The sequence below is a fragment of the Ammodytes marinus genome (genome assembly GCF_949987685.1).
Source record: "Ammodytes marinus genome assembly, chromosome: 5".
In the NCBI taxonomy this organism is placed as follows: Eukaryota; Metazoa; Chordata; class Actinopteri; order Uranoscopiformes; family Ammodytidae; genus Ammodytes; species Ammodytes marinus.
The window spans coordinates 30,355,169-30,371,598 of record NC_137234.1 but is presented as its reverse complement, the minus strand read 5'-3'; the positions used below and the strand labels follow the sequence as shown (position 1 = coordinate 30,371,598).

At 39.7% G+C, this 16,430-nt stretch overlaps 1 protein-coding gene across 1 annotated transcript in view; it reads left to right on the top strand.

Annotated features, from left to right (window-relative positions):
- The window catches only part of cdh13 (cadherin 13, H-cadherin (heart)), a 357,669-nt gene that overhangs the window by 105,608 nt on the left and 235,631 nt on the right, over positions 1–16,430 (top strand). Inside the window, exon 3 of the mRNA XM_080027417.1 lies at positions 13,584–13,795. Within this exon, the coding sequence (XP_079883543.1) occupies positions 13,584–13,795 (212 nt within the window). The remainder of the gene's footprint in view (positions 1–13,583; positions 13,796–16,430) is intronic.

The following is a 16,430-nucleotide window of genomic DNA, read 5'->3' as shown; positions in this document are numbered from 1 at the left end:
TCAGTAGCAGCTATATAATGGCCATTAAACAACCATCATATTTCTATTACCTGCATTGTTATAAATAGTCCATCCACACAAGTATCTGCACCTCATTATTGTATCACCCCCTCACCATACATTCCTTGTATATTTTATTTCCATGCGCTGCAAAATGTGTGACTCTTATTATGAGCAGGAAAGTTTTGTTTTAGCAGCAGCAACACATAGGCAACAAATTGTGTGTTATTTTAAAATATGTTCCTTTATGAAAAGACAGCAAATGTGCATTCGACCAATCGCTGAGTTTTCAAAGAGAATACAGATGTCAGAATTGGAACTGCTGTCTAGTTTACTCGACATTTTCATGCTCCATCTTTGAGTCACACCTAACCTAAAGTGAACTGCTTAACAATCTCACTCAAAAGGTAAAGACAGCACACAATTTGACATTCTTTTAAAGATTTGTTTTTCTCATTCTGTTGTCAAAACAATCAGTTTTTGCTGTGGAACATCTGCACAATATCCTGTACTTATCTGTATGTATATGTGTTTGAACTTGTTAAACCAACAGAAGTTTTTCTATTTTATATCAAGATGCATTTAGGTTGGATTAGATAAGCCGTTGCCATCCTGCCATTCTTTATATTATGGTATAGCAAACTGCTTGCACTAAAGAAAATAGTTTTTCAAAAGAGAGTATTCCCACAACCATTCCACCTCTAGTTTATCTGTACCCTACCTTTCCTTCTTCATACATCACACATGCATGTGCCATAACCTTTCGAACGAAACATTATGGAATTAAACTTTTTTTCATACATGAAATTTTAAGATAATATTTGATGGTTTAATTTTTAATTTTAATTTTAGAAACATCCTTTAAAGGCCTACTTCACCGGTTGGAATATGAAGGTGTATTGAACTCGTAGATCCTATTTAGTAATAATGTGCAAAAAAAAAAAATTAATCGGATAATTTTAGCCTGAGAAAAGGCAGAAAGAGTGTTTTATGGTCTCACTGTCTAACCCTACAGTTTCCTTCTTGTGACATCACAGTAAGGGTTAAGATTAACAGGACAGCTGAGGCCTGTTTCAGGTAGCTGGTTTTACATACTCTGAGTTTAATCCTGCGCTCTGAGTTGGTCAACTCAGAGCGCAGGGTTGACGAGCAACTCTGGGTTTTCGGTTACAGAACAGTGGATCAGCGTTGGGTCAATCAACTCTGAGCGTGTTCACTCTAGGTTGATCGCGTGCGTAAAAGCCATTGTCAATGGATCGCTGATAACATGATTCACCATGGAAACAGTAGAAACAAATGCTTGATCCTCCCACTTCTCCACTTCTCAAAAAAGAAAAAAAAAATCTCCGCTCCTCCCACTAGAGTTAGAAATATTAACGAATGAGTTTATGGTATGGAGAAGAATTAACGGGGATATTGTCTCATAACTCTGATCTAATTTCCTCTGCAATTCAGAAAAAAACAGAGCAAACATTTTTTGTCAAGAGAATAATTTTGCTTCCTTATGAGAAGCCATAGTCTATTTTAAAAAGTTACGCATATCAGCAGTAAAGTATAAAGCTGGCACGGCACAGCATTACTGACAGTGTTTTATATTCGCTGGATAAAATGTTGGCAAGCTATGGCCTAATACTGTGCAGTAAACAGACACATTAGGTGACAGTTTCCATTGAAGAGCCTGATTGATTTATTACCAGATCCATTTTCCCCAAGTGATCACAGTTTAAATTATTATATAATTTTTATATTCATATTAGGCTATTTAACGAGGCTCGTCTGTGACTTTAGGATCGCACAAGTGAACAGTAACGATCGCGTGCAGCCGCAGCGTTACATGAATCCACCTGACATAAATCTGTTCAGTGGCACAGACGTTAAAAAGCATACAATACAAATAGGTTTACTAATCTGAATGTAGAGCATGTCACGATGTGTAACGTGGCCGCCTATATGAACGACTGAGAACAAGGCTACTGATCAGATAAATGATCGGTCAAACGTAAAATCATCAGGAAATGATAAAAACTTCCCGATGGAGATTTCTATGGAGTGATTTTGCTTCAAACTGTACAGGGACGCGTGTGACAGTGACACTCTTTCTTCTGTCGGAGCTGCAGCGTAAAGTGAAAACAAACTCAGGGTAGGTCTAACCACCTCCCGAGCAGGTTAGACCCATGGCGTATGTTGCCGCAGTAACTGACTCTCGGTTGCGCTGAACCTTCTACCTGAAACGGAAAACCCAGAGTTTCCACTAACTCAGAGCGAACAAACTCTGGGTTGCCTCAAAACCAGCTACCTGAAACAGGCCTCTGGGCCAAGGGAAGACTGAGGAAAGACTGAGGGAAGAAAAACCTCATTCATTATATTATAATAGTTATTTTATAATGATAGAACGCTGGTTCCGTATGGGTGAAGTATTCCTTTAAGTTTCACTCACCAAATCAAATGGTGAAAAAATAGTCTGAAAAAATAAACTTAAAATAAAAAATCAGTGTCTAGATGGTAGGAACATTTAATAAATGGTATAAAAAATATATTTTAAACCCTACAAATCCTTGACAGTGCTCTTTTGACTGCACCAACCAAGGCCATACCTCATCAAAAACCTTTGACATTAGGTTATCTGTGGAGTCATTTACTAACAAGATAACTATCGCTGCTGTCATAGAAGTGGCAGAATTACTTTGTGTCAAAAGTTTTGGTCTTACCCGTATGCTACTTTCCTGTCTCTGGCTGTTGGCCTTGTGCCCAGCATGGCTCCTCTTGAATGGCCAGGGAAAGTGCTGAGTAACTTGGTTGGAACCTCGGGGGCTCAACCTGGGTGTTACTGGCTTCCTGAAAGCCTATCGATCTGCCTGAATGCTTGAATGCTTCGCTGTGCGTGGGCTATATGTCAGTGTGTGTGTGTGTGTGTGTGTGCGTGTGTGCGTGTGTGTGTGTGTGTGTGTGTGTGTGTGTGAATTTACGGTCGCTTATGGATTTGTGTGTGTTAGTCCGTGTGTGTGTGTATGTTTGCATTCCTGCAGTGTGTGTGTGTGTGTGTGTGTGTGTCCGTAGCACAAAGTTGCTTGATTGACAGCTTTGGGTGTTACTGCAGTTGGCAGGAAGTTTTCAGGTTTTCTTTTTCTGCTTGGCTGTTAGATGGGTTGGCAAATATCCCCTCTCTGCTTTGCCCAGAATAGAGCTTTAAAGACAGCCTCGACAACCATTTTAGATGCTTAGGGAAGGATGTATTAGTGGAGAGGCATGAATCCACTGCAAATATATACATGATCACATGTCTAATTCCGGTGCCATCTGGTATCTCATCAAATCGTCTGCATATCTAGTGATTTCATCCTTACAAATGCAATGGCAAACTCACAGAACATAAGGATCACAGCTTTTGTTTAGGCACTGCATCCAGACACCTAAAGACTACACATACAGTTAGCATGCTCTTTAAAGCTGCTGTATACAATAGTGGCTGGAATTTACTGTATATTCACTGCAACTGCTGGTCTGTCTTCCCATGCCAAAGAGAGAATGTCCACAATGCCTGAAATAATCCAGAGAGTGAAGCCAGAAGCCTAAACCACAAACTAATAATACAGAAGGAAAGGTATTATTTTTCCGGACCATCAGCTATAGAGTTTCGTATACCAACAAACAACATAAAACAAGATGTTACATTATCACAATTCCTAAATAATTAGCCTTATAGGTGTATGTGCAATTTGCATTTACTTCAACATTTGCATTGCTTCAATGCTCATTAGGATGCTGTCAATGTATTTGACACTGTATGACATTAAGAAAAACAACGCATACTGTAGATCCATGTGCATCAGATTAATCTATGTAGCCAATGTAGATATTAATGTGTAAACATCCGTTAAACTGGAAAATTATGTTCCAAGCACACATTTAAAAAGGCTAAATGTAAATTAATTGTGGGTGTAGGTTGATTGGGTTGAACAATATACAAACTATGTTGATGAGTTCTGACAGAAAGTTTAATCACATACACTGAAGGCGTGGGTTACTAAACAAAGAGTGCAGTAGACCACAACGGTGTCAAAACCTGTATAAGGAACAGGACTTAGTAAAATGAAATTGCCTGGGGCGGACTTGTATGTGTGAATGAAGCACAAGCCTTATTCTTCATATGTTTGTTTTCACTTTCTGAACACAATAATAGCTTAATTACTGTTTGTTGATACTCCTGATAGTTTGTTCACAGTAACTAATAACAAATCATCTTAATCATCTCATGATGCAGCAAACAACTAGGCACAGTTTTATTACTGTATGTGTCAACTTGTTCTTGCCAGCATTAAGTGAATTCTAAATTAAACATTTTCAGTATTAACATCAGAACACAGTGAAATGTAGATACATTCCTTAAGCAAAGCAGCACTTCATACCTGAGGAAAATAAAAGCATAAAAGGATCAAAATATCCACAAGGCAAAAACTCAAGCCCTTTCACAGCCTGACAGACCTGAGCACCCCTGGACTCTCTGAGACGTGCATCAAGGTCTGTAAGCTTTTAGCTTCAGTGGCCCTGACTCCTGGAACAAATGAAACTAAATACCGTCATACCCTTTAACAAATTTAGACATGCTATCTTAAATCTGCCAAACTATACCTGCAACTGTTTTAAAAAGGCTTTTAATAAGGCTATATTGTAGGCTATATTGAACATAACTATATTGTACTTTCAGTCATTTTCATTGCAGCCATTCTACATTCTATATTCTGTTTGTGTTGTTTTTGCTTTGCATTGTTTTGTTAACTGGACATCATTGGAAATGAGGGTCACCCCTCAATGATCTCTTGAGTATAAATACATGTTGAAAAAAAGTGTAGACTTTGGGACTTGGCCATAAAAATTCATCATTCATGCTTACATGACTTGACATGGAAATCAGCTTCAAACTCTCAACTTTTACATATAGTGTACACATTCTGCAAATGTAATCCCAACCGAGGCTGAGTACAGATTAAGGAAAGGGTTGCTTTCAGTGGTCAGCATGTGGAAGAATATTAAAAACTATAATATCTTGTGTTCTTTAGTTCGGATGTATGGAAGGTAAAAAATAAAAGATGACTGGAAAAAGTTTCAAAGTTCTCAGGTGTTGTTTAATGAAGTGAGATCACAGGACAGCGTATGCAGGTTTCAGTTACAGATGAAAAGTCAAAAAAGTAATGAGCCTTCTCGACAGCAAGGCTTTTTAACATCTCTAAACAAAGTCTAATGATTGGTCTATCGTGTTGTCTTCTATCTTCTCGTCCAATCCACTTCTTCCTCGCTTTCAACCTGCACTATGCCGGAAAAAGAATTATGCTCCTGGACTTGAATGTACCTTGTATCTATGGCTTGGTCAGCTGAGTAAGGTGTTTAACACTAGGCCTTTGTGTAAAATAGATACATCTCTCTGTTCCTAGCCTCGTCTTTCTGGGAAAAACATCTATAAAACTTACAAGAAGTTTCTTGTGCTATTTCTCTCCCTTCCAACTGTCCCTGCTTCAGGGCCTGAAATGAGAACATTATAGATCACATGTTATGAATGTATCGATTGTTCAATTGATTATATACGAGTAAATGTATTAATGATGGGGGCTATAACATCATTAATATTTAAAAATTAAAAAACTGACAAGAAGCAGAAACTCAATACAGTAGTTTTAGCTCCAGTACATTTAGAAGTCAACCAAGAGTACAGCACTGCCGCTCCATACAGTACAAACAAGGGTCACTGACACTCTTTCTATGACTCAGAGCTTCCTTTATTGGTCCTGTAGTACCAGACGGATGTTTCAAAAGATATGGAATGACTTTCGGACTTTTAGAATGTATTTGGGCACTGAGTTCAAAATTCAAACACTGTGACATACAAAATCACATTTTCCTGTTTTGTCTCTCCGAACATTTGTCAACTCTTGATGACTAACTGTCTTGGTCATCTGGTTCATCTGTTGAATGACTGACTAGTTATTTTGGTATTCAAATCAAGCGCCTATTGCCACTGAAAATTACTTCTGAATATCTTGTTTGCTAATGATGCTCTTTAGCAGGAATGTACAGTCACTGCATAGCCCTGCACCTGATTGAACATTTGTCTGTCTTTATATGACTATAGCAATGATTGTGTGTGTGTCTCCCCTAAGCCAGGCTATCTTACCATCATCTGCTGGCGTCCATCCCTGCCCCGGCCTTCTTTGATAAAACACTTTGCTGTGCCACTGACAAACAAACACAGGCTGATTGAAGTTTGTTATGGTGCTCCAAATAGATCTCTCTCACTCCCTTTAGATATGTTGCTGTGGTTAACCTTGTCAAGCTAGGCTTCGGGGGATTTCAATCGCGTAGCTATACGCCGATACATTTTCATTTATATTTTCACACAAAAATAGGGCGAGGAATGCAATGATGGGTTTTGAAATGAGAATTTAAATGAATTCATATTTAAGCAGGTGTGACCTTAAAACGGGCAGCTTCAAAGACGAAGCCTGTAGGCCTAAACATTTCTAGCGTGCGTGGAGAAAGAAGGATGTTTACTGTTGCTTTGCTGTCAGGGTTATGTATCCAAGCTATTTACTCTGGAAAAACCTTAAACAGTCTATCTTTGGGCTCACTGATGGAATGCATGAATTCATTAATTAGATTTAAGTGGATATTGTTTGCTTATGTTTACCTCCCGCTTGCTTTGCGCAAGGATCGCTGCTTGTAATATTGACGGTCTGATTGTGTGGGTTTTGTCCTCTGTTTTGAACAATGCAGAGAATTCTGTCTGACTTTTTTTGCATCTTGATGAAGGCGGGTGATTATGAACAAAAGTGCTGCATCCGTCGGGGGAAGTAAACATTGCTATTAAACTCTAATAAGCATACTGTATACGGTTCTCTCTAGTTTGCTTTGTTTTGTCAAGACTGCACATTATAGTCACGAATATTCAATTTAAATGACATTGGGAGAAAGCCAAACCACTGAGAGATACTGCATAGTTGGTATGTTGAATGTCATTTGTATTACTTACACTGCATTTATTTAGTCCTGCATGTAGTAAAAGAGCAGCTACCGTTATGATTGCAAATGTATAAACTGTCTAGATTAGAAATTAGCATGAGCTGACATGGCAACGAAGCTACAGCATCTGGAGCAACTGTACTGCAAGCATGAGTGACTGCTGCTCACTGAGAACCCGGTAATGTTCCCTCACATTGTTTTGGGCATTTCCTGACCATGCTAGGGATGTTCATTTGAGGTCTGTCAGTCCACTGTTCAGACTGAAATATATCAGACATTTGTCCTCTTCAGCGGATACATTTTCATGACTTGGTGATCCTTTGGGTTTTTTCTCTTGCACCACTAGCAGGTCATAGTTTTCTTTCCCTTATTCTGTAAAATATCTCAACTCAAATATTGAGGCACACAATTGTGTACAGGCATCCATGTCTGCGAGGGGATATATCCTAATAACTTGCTCCCCTGTGGTTGACATGTGTGCTTTTTAATGTCTAGATAATGATTTGCTGGATTGCATTGCAATTTCCCCTCGAAGGGAAGAGCACCAGGCAGACCCTCATTATCTACACTCTCTTTTTCTTGCTCAATCTCTCATTTAGTCTCTCAGTCTCTTTTAAAGATTTACAGTAGCAGAAGGAGACAAGTCAGGATCCTGAGTGTACTTACAGGTAAACAGACTTAAATAGACTTAAACTTAAATAGTAAACAGTATAATGAACCATCTCGGGCTATTGACTGGGACAAGAAGCCTCACAGATCAGTGTATAACCAACCAAAGCACAAGATCACTAACAAACCAGACGCTGTATTTAGCACAACACCCAACAAAGCCCTTTCATGTACTACATGCTAGCAGATGGTGATTTGGATTCAAATGAGATTGCTGTGGTTCCAGATAGCTTCAACTGTGCACAGTTTGTGGAAGGACTTCAACCCAGCTACTAAGCTGTACAGTGACTGATCTATTCTGTAAGTGCCAGCTTATCATAATCAGCTTCTGCACATTTCTGAGCTAGTGATTCATTGCAATCTCTGAACCTCGAGTAAATCATTTCAAGAATGTCAATGCTGCAAAGTCTAACTTCTCCACTGTTTTGGCATTTTAAAGCTCCAATATTTGTGTGTTTTATAATTAGCTGAAATGCATTGCATACAGTGACGGAACAACAACACCACAAGAAAAGCTGAAGAATAAATGTCAGACTGTAATAAGAAACACGTTTTTTTTGGCTCTTATAAAAGATCAAAGTATACCAAGGTTTTAAGAATGTGGAATGTAGACACTTCCTTTTTTAAAGACACAATACCATCATCAATGCATTTAACAAGCTGTTATTATACACAGCTATTTTTGTTTTACACCAGAATTCACCTTGCCTAACATACAGATATGGATTACAATAACATGAGTATCTATCTGGAAAAACAGCTTGCCTTTCTTATGTCTAAACTGTTTACTATGTTGTCAGATGTGTGTTTTTTGCATAGTACCACATCAGGTCAGGAAACAAAATCCCTTCTCAACGTACTCCATGTTGTTGCCTATCTTGTTATTGAAAATGTACACTGATGTATCCTTCCTTCTGTCACATTTATTTCGTGGATGTAGGGGTTTGTTTACACTGTCACCAGGCAGGGAGTGATTTGTTTTGCCTGGGGCCTTTTTCACAAAGTTAAAGTTCTCTCAGAGTTAGTGAAGACTCTTGTTTTTTTTTTTTTTTCACAAAGTCGGTTTAGCAAAACTACGAATGAGTTACCAAAAGTAACTCTGCAAACCTAACCCGCTCACTGACAGGTATTCCTAGACTATTTGTTTTACCTCCTCTTTAACTGAAGCCTCCAAACTGAAGGGAGTGTCACATACTGTTTTCTTTAAGAACATATTGAAGCACACATACAAGCTGATTATCTGCTGTACATACCTTAAGAGTAAAGTCTAGAACACATGTCTGAATTTTTTTTTTACCCGTGTGCATTAGAGACATTTGGTTATTCTTAACTGACCATTATGGAATATATTAGCTTACAGTATAACTGATGTTGACTGATGTACAATAAATTGTAAATGGACTGCACCTTATATAGTGGTTTTCCCTGATTTTCTCAGCGCCAAAGTATTTTACATTGTTTTGCCTCATTCCCCCATTCACACACACAGTATGCACAGATCACGCTAACACTAATTACCTCAGGATCATATTCCCCCGCTCTGAGTGAGATTGACCAATACTATTTTGTATGTAACAACTTTTGCACACATTTCTGTAATACCCAATGATTAGCAATCCGACATCTGACATGATGGGGTAGCACAAGTAAAGGTGAAGGTGGGGGATCTTAATCATCTGTTGAACCCAAAATGAAAGATACTGCCCATTGGGACACAATAAGTTGGCAAAATCCATCATACCGTTATCTTTCTATAGCTGAAGCCCTAGCCTTGTTCCTACTGAGATCCTAATAATGTGTCTAACACAATGCTCTCTGATAGGAAACTCTGAGCTAAACTACAATTCAGGGTGTCAATACATTTTCAATAGCAGCTCCCTTTCTAATGCCAGGTGATTATTATTTGAGAATGGTGTTCTCTCCTGAGCCTTTTTTGTATTGGCCTCAGCACACTCTCTCTGGTTAGACACATCAGCTATCAGCTCCAACACACCTGTGCTGCCACTTTTGAGATTACTCCTCTGATTCTAATCTCTCCCATCATGGAGACTTGGCATTTAGCTACAAGACCGAAAACTGTCTTCAGAACTCCTCAAAGGAAAACCTTAGTACCTGACAGAGAGGAGGGAAAAAAAAGTCCAATTTATGTTGTTGACAAACCAATGTTAATACACTTGGGAGAGTTTTGGATGTCAAAATATAGTACGTCGCTTCATCAATGACAAGATGATTTAACAAAACCTACATGTATTTGGTTGAGTGTTCAGATACAATAATATGACTTTATGGAGGAATTGTATGCAGAATTAATGTGCAAAACATCACTGATTGACAGTTTTAAGAAACCAAATGTGTGTAAAAAAAATTGATTATTGTTTGTTCTGCATACCAATACACCATATTTGACTTTGATTTTAAGTTATACAATCCCTAAACAATGTGGAATGTGTTTTTTCCTCACTAAAAGCTAAAATGAACATTGCAGTTTTTGTGTGTGTTTGGTTCCATGAAAGACATGGCTCTCTGTGACTGACTTACTGCAATATTTGCCTCTGACAGGCTCCACGGCAGGTTTTGGGTTTAAAAAGGGAATTTGAATGTCACACCCGCTATCTTGTGTCATCAGTTAAGGATTTGTGCGACCCTAATCCATGTTGTGCACAGTTATTTCAGACCTGAGCCAGCACTCTGAAGAAAGAGAGAGTTGGTTAAACTGGTGGAGAGTGAGTCGGGTAACTTTGAGTCCTGTCATTGTCGTCTGACTTCAAAGCCAAGCCGGCTCACCATGCTTGCTCTCTTCTGAAATCCCCCCCCCAAAAAAAAAACCTGACAACATTAGAATACCATCAAACACTCTCTGGCATGCCTTTGAAATGCCACCGACACTGTTTGCCGCTGCAATTTGCAGGGCTCTAAAGAGTGCGCCCGTGTTATTGAAATAAATCTGAGGCTTGTAATGGGAATGGAAATGAACACATCTTTCATGCTTTGGCTTAGAAGTGAGAGTTGAATATTGAGATGGAGCCTTATTTCCCTGGAGAGTCACTTGTTGACTTTGTAGCTCTCCCTCAGTGTCCATTCAAGTCTCTCCTCTTCTGTCATTTTCTTTTTTAATTCTCCTTTTCTCCCCTCACTCTGATATTCTCTCCTCATCCAAATGGTAGAAAAAGTATTCTGTCCAGAGGGGAGATTTTAAAAATCGCTGCAGCGAGAGACATAAAAGAAGCCAGACATACTATAGTCACAAAGGTTAAGTGTACTAAATGAGTGCTTTGATAGACTTCAGTCTATTGATTTTATAGTCACACAGTGCTAAGCGTGGACTTTTCCCATTTCACTTTGTGTGATGGGCGATATTGATGTGCAGATAAAGGAGTTCACGTCAGATGCACAGCCATGGTTTCCTTCAAAGTCAAATGATGGGGAAGGTGGAAGAGTAGGCAGACTCAAGAACAAAAGCATGTAGACTACTAACACTGATCTCCACAACAGGTACAGCTTCCTCTTACACACTGTGTCAGTCAGTGTGTTTACATGCAGACTCATAATCGGGTAACTAAACGAATAAGACCTCAACAGGACTTTTAAACTGCATGTAAACACCTTTATCCGATCTACTTCGGACACAAATCGGCACAATAACGGACAAGAGAAGTCGGATAAGAACACCTAGATAACTCGTTCATTGTCGGCTTTCTCTCTGCATGTATACAGGGATCGGACATCGCATATCGGACTTCTCGTTCTGTGCTTGTGTGCCTGCGCGTCATAGACATTATAATGTCTATGCTGCGCGTGATAGGGTTATTGACGGAAGGGAACCGGACGTGGCTCTAAAACCACTTGTTGAAAGCATGGTTGAAAGGGCTACAGCGCCACCTAGCATAGTGGAGACAGCCATGCATCGGACATTTATCCGATTTCTGAAAGGCCATGTATACTCAGACAAGTGACACGGTCCGTTCGAGTGTCTTGTTCGATATATGTGATAATCCAATCTAGTTGTGCCATGGAAATGCACTGACTGTCAACTACAGTTTGTGTTAGTAATGTCAGTGGGTTGCCATTGTGCTTGCATTGAACAGTTGATATTGAATAGTTTGTCTTATGGTTGCATTCCCAAACTTCAGCAACATTACTGTATTAGTAGTACCTGTGTTTTTTATTTATGTCTATATTTGTTATATATTTGCACAATAAAAAAACACCAATATAATTTCAGTAAGGTAAACACACATACAACATTTATATGCGTGCATGTCTATGCCTGTTCATTAGTACTTTATATTGTGTTAGCAGGGAGAGAGTGCACAACCTTTGCAGTGACAATGTGAGCTGTGCTTTACCTTCAGTGCACCACTGATGCTAAAGCTGCTCTGAGAACCATGAATAATATGGGCTTAATCTGAACCCATTTCTTCCTAAGAAAAAAGATCAACAGAGCACATACTGTAGGCTATATCTTTTGAAAGGATTTTTTTTAGCTGGTCATGCGTTTTCTGGGTTTGGTTTAGCTAAAATAATCACATTCATAATAGATGACTCATATAGGACATTGACTTGACAGCCCCCGATGGGTGAATAAACACTTGTTCCCGACAAGGACCTACAAGGAACTAACTAGTCGTTTCTGAAGCCTTGGCAATAGACACTGTGTCAGTTCATAAACATGTGGCTGCATTATTAATGAGAGCCGTATGGAAAAGCCATATTCTGTGTGTCATGTTTACAATGGCAGGCAATTCCTGATCTCAAAGAGCAAAATAAATACTGAAAACGAATAGAAGCCACCAATATGCCTGAGGCTTGAAATGTCTCTGCATTTTCAGACCCAATAGACCCTGAGAATTGTACAGTAAAAGGTAATTCCTGTTGCACCTGCTTTACTAATCAACAACATGTGTACACAACCACGCATGCAGACATCCTCCGGGACCCCTCCCATCCACAATCCACAACAGTAGCAATCCAGCTACGCTTGAGGCACAGTAGAGGTGAAGGATGAGGAGAGGGGAGGATTGTCAGGTCTGAGGATGGGTGGGGAGGTGGGGGGCATGGGGATCATGTTGTGCCACTGAGGGGGAGTGTGTGAGAGAGATAAAGAGAGGTTGAACATGATCACAAGGGGATAAGCCTGCTAGCTAGAGTCCTTGGCGGTATCTCCCTCAATCCAGACAAGACAAGCTCACATGTGCATGCATCACATGCTGCACCTAACTCAAAAGGTGACACTTTTTTCTCCTCCTGTAACTTCAATCCTTTCTTCTCCTCCTCAGCCCTGCAACTGGGTAAATGCAAAAGGTCCTTCAAACGCAAGTCATACACATTAATAAGTCTACAAACGCATAGGCTGTTTTGAAATGGGTCATAAATATTGCAGCAGGCTCGTATGAAGAGAGATCACTGACTTGTATTTGTAGCCTGGCTGACAGGGCCTTTCAGAACATCCTACTCTTTCTTCAGGGCATCTGTTTACATCTTTAAATTACTTGTTTATGTGACCCTTTCAGTCATTCTACTTACAGTGGTTAACTGGTATTTAGCTGCCAACTCTCATCTACACTCAAATTTGGTGAACGAGACTTCAGTCCGAACAGACACGGATGCCATCAGCCAACATGATGTCTAATGTAGGCTAATGTGTAATCTTGATGTATTTTCTTTGTTTTTACTATTTCTTAAATGCAATTTCTAACGTCTAATCTTGATGTTTTTCAAGCCCCGTGTAAAGCACTTTGAATGGCCTTGTGTCTGAATTGTGCTACGAAAATAAACTTGCCTTGCCTTACAGTGCAGTGTATATCTCCACGATTGTGTGCGGAAGATACATTATTTGGACATCTCTGCTTAATTTTGTTGGGAGTGAAAGCATAACATCTACCCATTCTGTGTGTCTCTTCCAGTGGAGTTTGATGACTGTGCGGGCAACATGGGCGTGAGGTTTGAGGTGTCAGACCCCAGCTTCTACGTGAACAGTGATCTAAATCTGGTTCCCCGGCACGATGTCACATACAGCAGGCCAGTGCTGTTCATCCACGGGCTCAGCGCACACGCAGACGACAAGGCACAGGTGGAAGTCACTGGACTGCCGCTTCAGTCGCCTCACAATCTCAGGGTCAGTAGAACATTGCTGCTGGTGTGTTTGTGGTTGTGGTGTTACGCCTATTTGAATGTGTGGTCAGCTTGTTGTCAGAATCACTTTTTGTCAAAATAAATGAATATCTTCTCACGATCCGCTACCTGTCCATATTGAATCTGGTGTTAATATACAGCCTATGCTCTGCAAACGGGTATGTAAACAAAAACAAAGGGGGCCCACCGTAGCTAGCAACATGCATGTTTACTGAGCCTGGGCTTGGTTTGAACACTGGCAGGTAGTGGACCATGAGGAGAGATTCACTGGATTTGACAAAAAATGATTTTGACAACAAGCGTCCTCCGGAATCTCTGACTCCATCTTACAATTAGAAATGTTACTTTAATGTAGGACATACAGCATATTGACAAGATTTGAATGACAAGGCTCATACCACTGTCATGTCTGTACTGAAAATATACAGTCAGCAACAGGTTAGCTGAGCACAACTACTATAGAAACCAGCAGAAAAAGCTAATACCTGGCTCTGTCTAAAGTAACAAAGACTTGTTGGCAACAGCACAAATAAGGTGCTACGTGTTAGCACCTGACCCTAGAGTGGTGTGAGCTTGTGGCCAGCTCAACAGATCATCAGCTGCCAAATCTCTACAAGACTTGGAGGTGCTGGAGGAGAGGAATCACTAAGACTTCGATCACCCTAACAGTGGCCTCTCTGCTGGGGTCAAAGAAGTGTTACTGCTGACTGAAGGCCATGAACTTCTCCCCTCAGGCCATTTGCATCCTGCACTTACAACATCACTGTCAAACGGATGTAATTCTCTATTGCATATATCACTATGTCCTGGTTGTCTTTTTCAGAAACTACTTGGAAATTGATCTTGCACATGCCATAATAATGTAGCAATATCAGTTTTATATATTGCATATCCATTCTGTATGGATTAAACACATGGTTATTAAGTGACATTTAGAAGTGCTGGTAGGTAGATTTGGTTACACTGGGATAATAATAGACTAGTTGTTCTGTTAAGGAAATAATTTATTAAGTTAGCCCCCATTGCCGGTTTCATCACTCTATACAATATATATATATATATATATATATATACAATATATATATATATATATATATATATATATATATATATATATATATATATATATATATATATATATACACAATATATATATATAGATACACCTTTTTCTGAAAGGTCAACCTCCCCTGGTGAAGCTAGTTGACATCCTTCAGCAGGAATTTAAGGAGATTAACATTCAAAACAGTTCCATTGTTGAATACAACCTTGGTTTTGGCCCACTTTCCTAGGCAATAATAACTTTGAATCTTGTTTACAATATATCCAATCTTCCAACTTTCTTGTTAGACTCTATGTCAGACTCAATTATAGCGATGCCCCATGTTCCCAGATCTCATCTTGTCACAGTGTGTGTCCTTCCTCTCCAGCCACATTCCCTGTTCCCAAGGGCCCTTTAATTGCCATATTCCTTCCATACAACGGATTCCCTCGGATTTTCCCTTCTTCACCCATCACCTGACTGCACCATCCATCTACACACTCATTCCTACTTCCATTATCTGGTCTGCAGTTGGCTGGCCTTCCCCACCCAGCTCCTCATCACGGATAACATTGCCTCATTGAGTGCATGTTGTGGCCCAGTTCTTTTCAATCACTGCCAGATTGTCAAAGTTGCCCTGTGCTTCATGCCTTTGCTTTCAAACCTGAACAGGATTTAGATTTTCGATAAATCTTTGATACCATTTTTTTAAAATGACCCCTCGAGGGGAACAGCATATCATTTTACATCAGGACCACCTTCTACGCGTGTGCTCATACATGTGCAATCGTACGGTGTCAAAGCACACCTCTTCCAACCGGTACCGAGCACTTATACTTGTCAAACAAATTGGACTTTTCAGTTCAAACGTACTTGTGACTGGTACGGATTGTCTAGCGTCACTGCACCCTAAGAGTCTAAAGCCATGCAATAAGTTATGTGAGGCTGCATTGTTTTAAATATGTTCTTTCAGATAGATTAGGCTAATATTCTGATGCTAACTTCTACATCTGCTAAGGTTTTATAAAAGTACAAGGTATAACTGAGGAAAATACATGTAATTAATTAAGCAGGTAATTGATCATACACTTAAAGCAGCTCCGAGTAACATTTAAATATATTTTAAACAGCCTCATGTTTCCTCTCATCATAAATTACCTTTAACAGCAAACAAGACCATCAGTGCAAAGAAACACGTTTTTAAATAGTTTTTATTACTGCGTTTGGTCTGGTCGCACACCCAGTCCGATCTTCGGTTCACACGTGCATGCTCTATGGTCACATATCCATATTGGTCGCAGATTTCAGTGTGGCGAAGCAACGCAATTTGAGAAGCCTATCCCTCCAGGTGAGGGAAGGGAAGCGGGAGCCTTGTTTGAGACAGTTATTTGTCGTCATAATGACTGATAACGGGGCTGAACCATCAAAGAAAAAAAAGAAAATGCAATGAAGAAAAGCTAAAAGGGAGAGTGATAGGCGGGCGGGAGGGTGTTGCCAAGCAACGTATACACAATTTCACGGGAGCGAACTAGACTGCAGTGTTTACTCCTAAATGAATGAGCGGTAGCCTACTAAA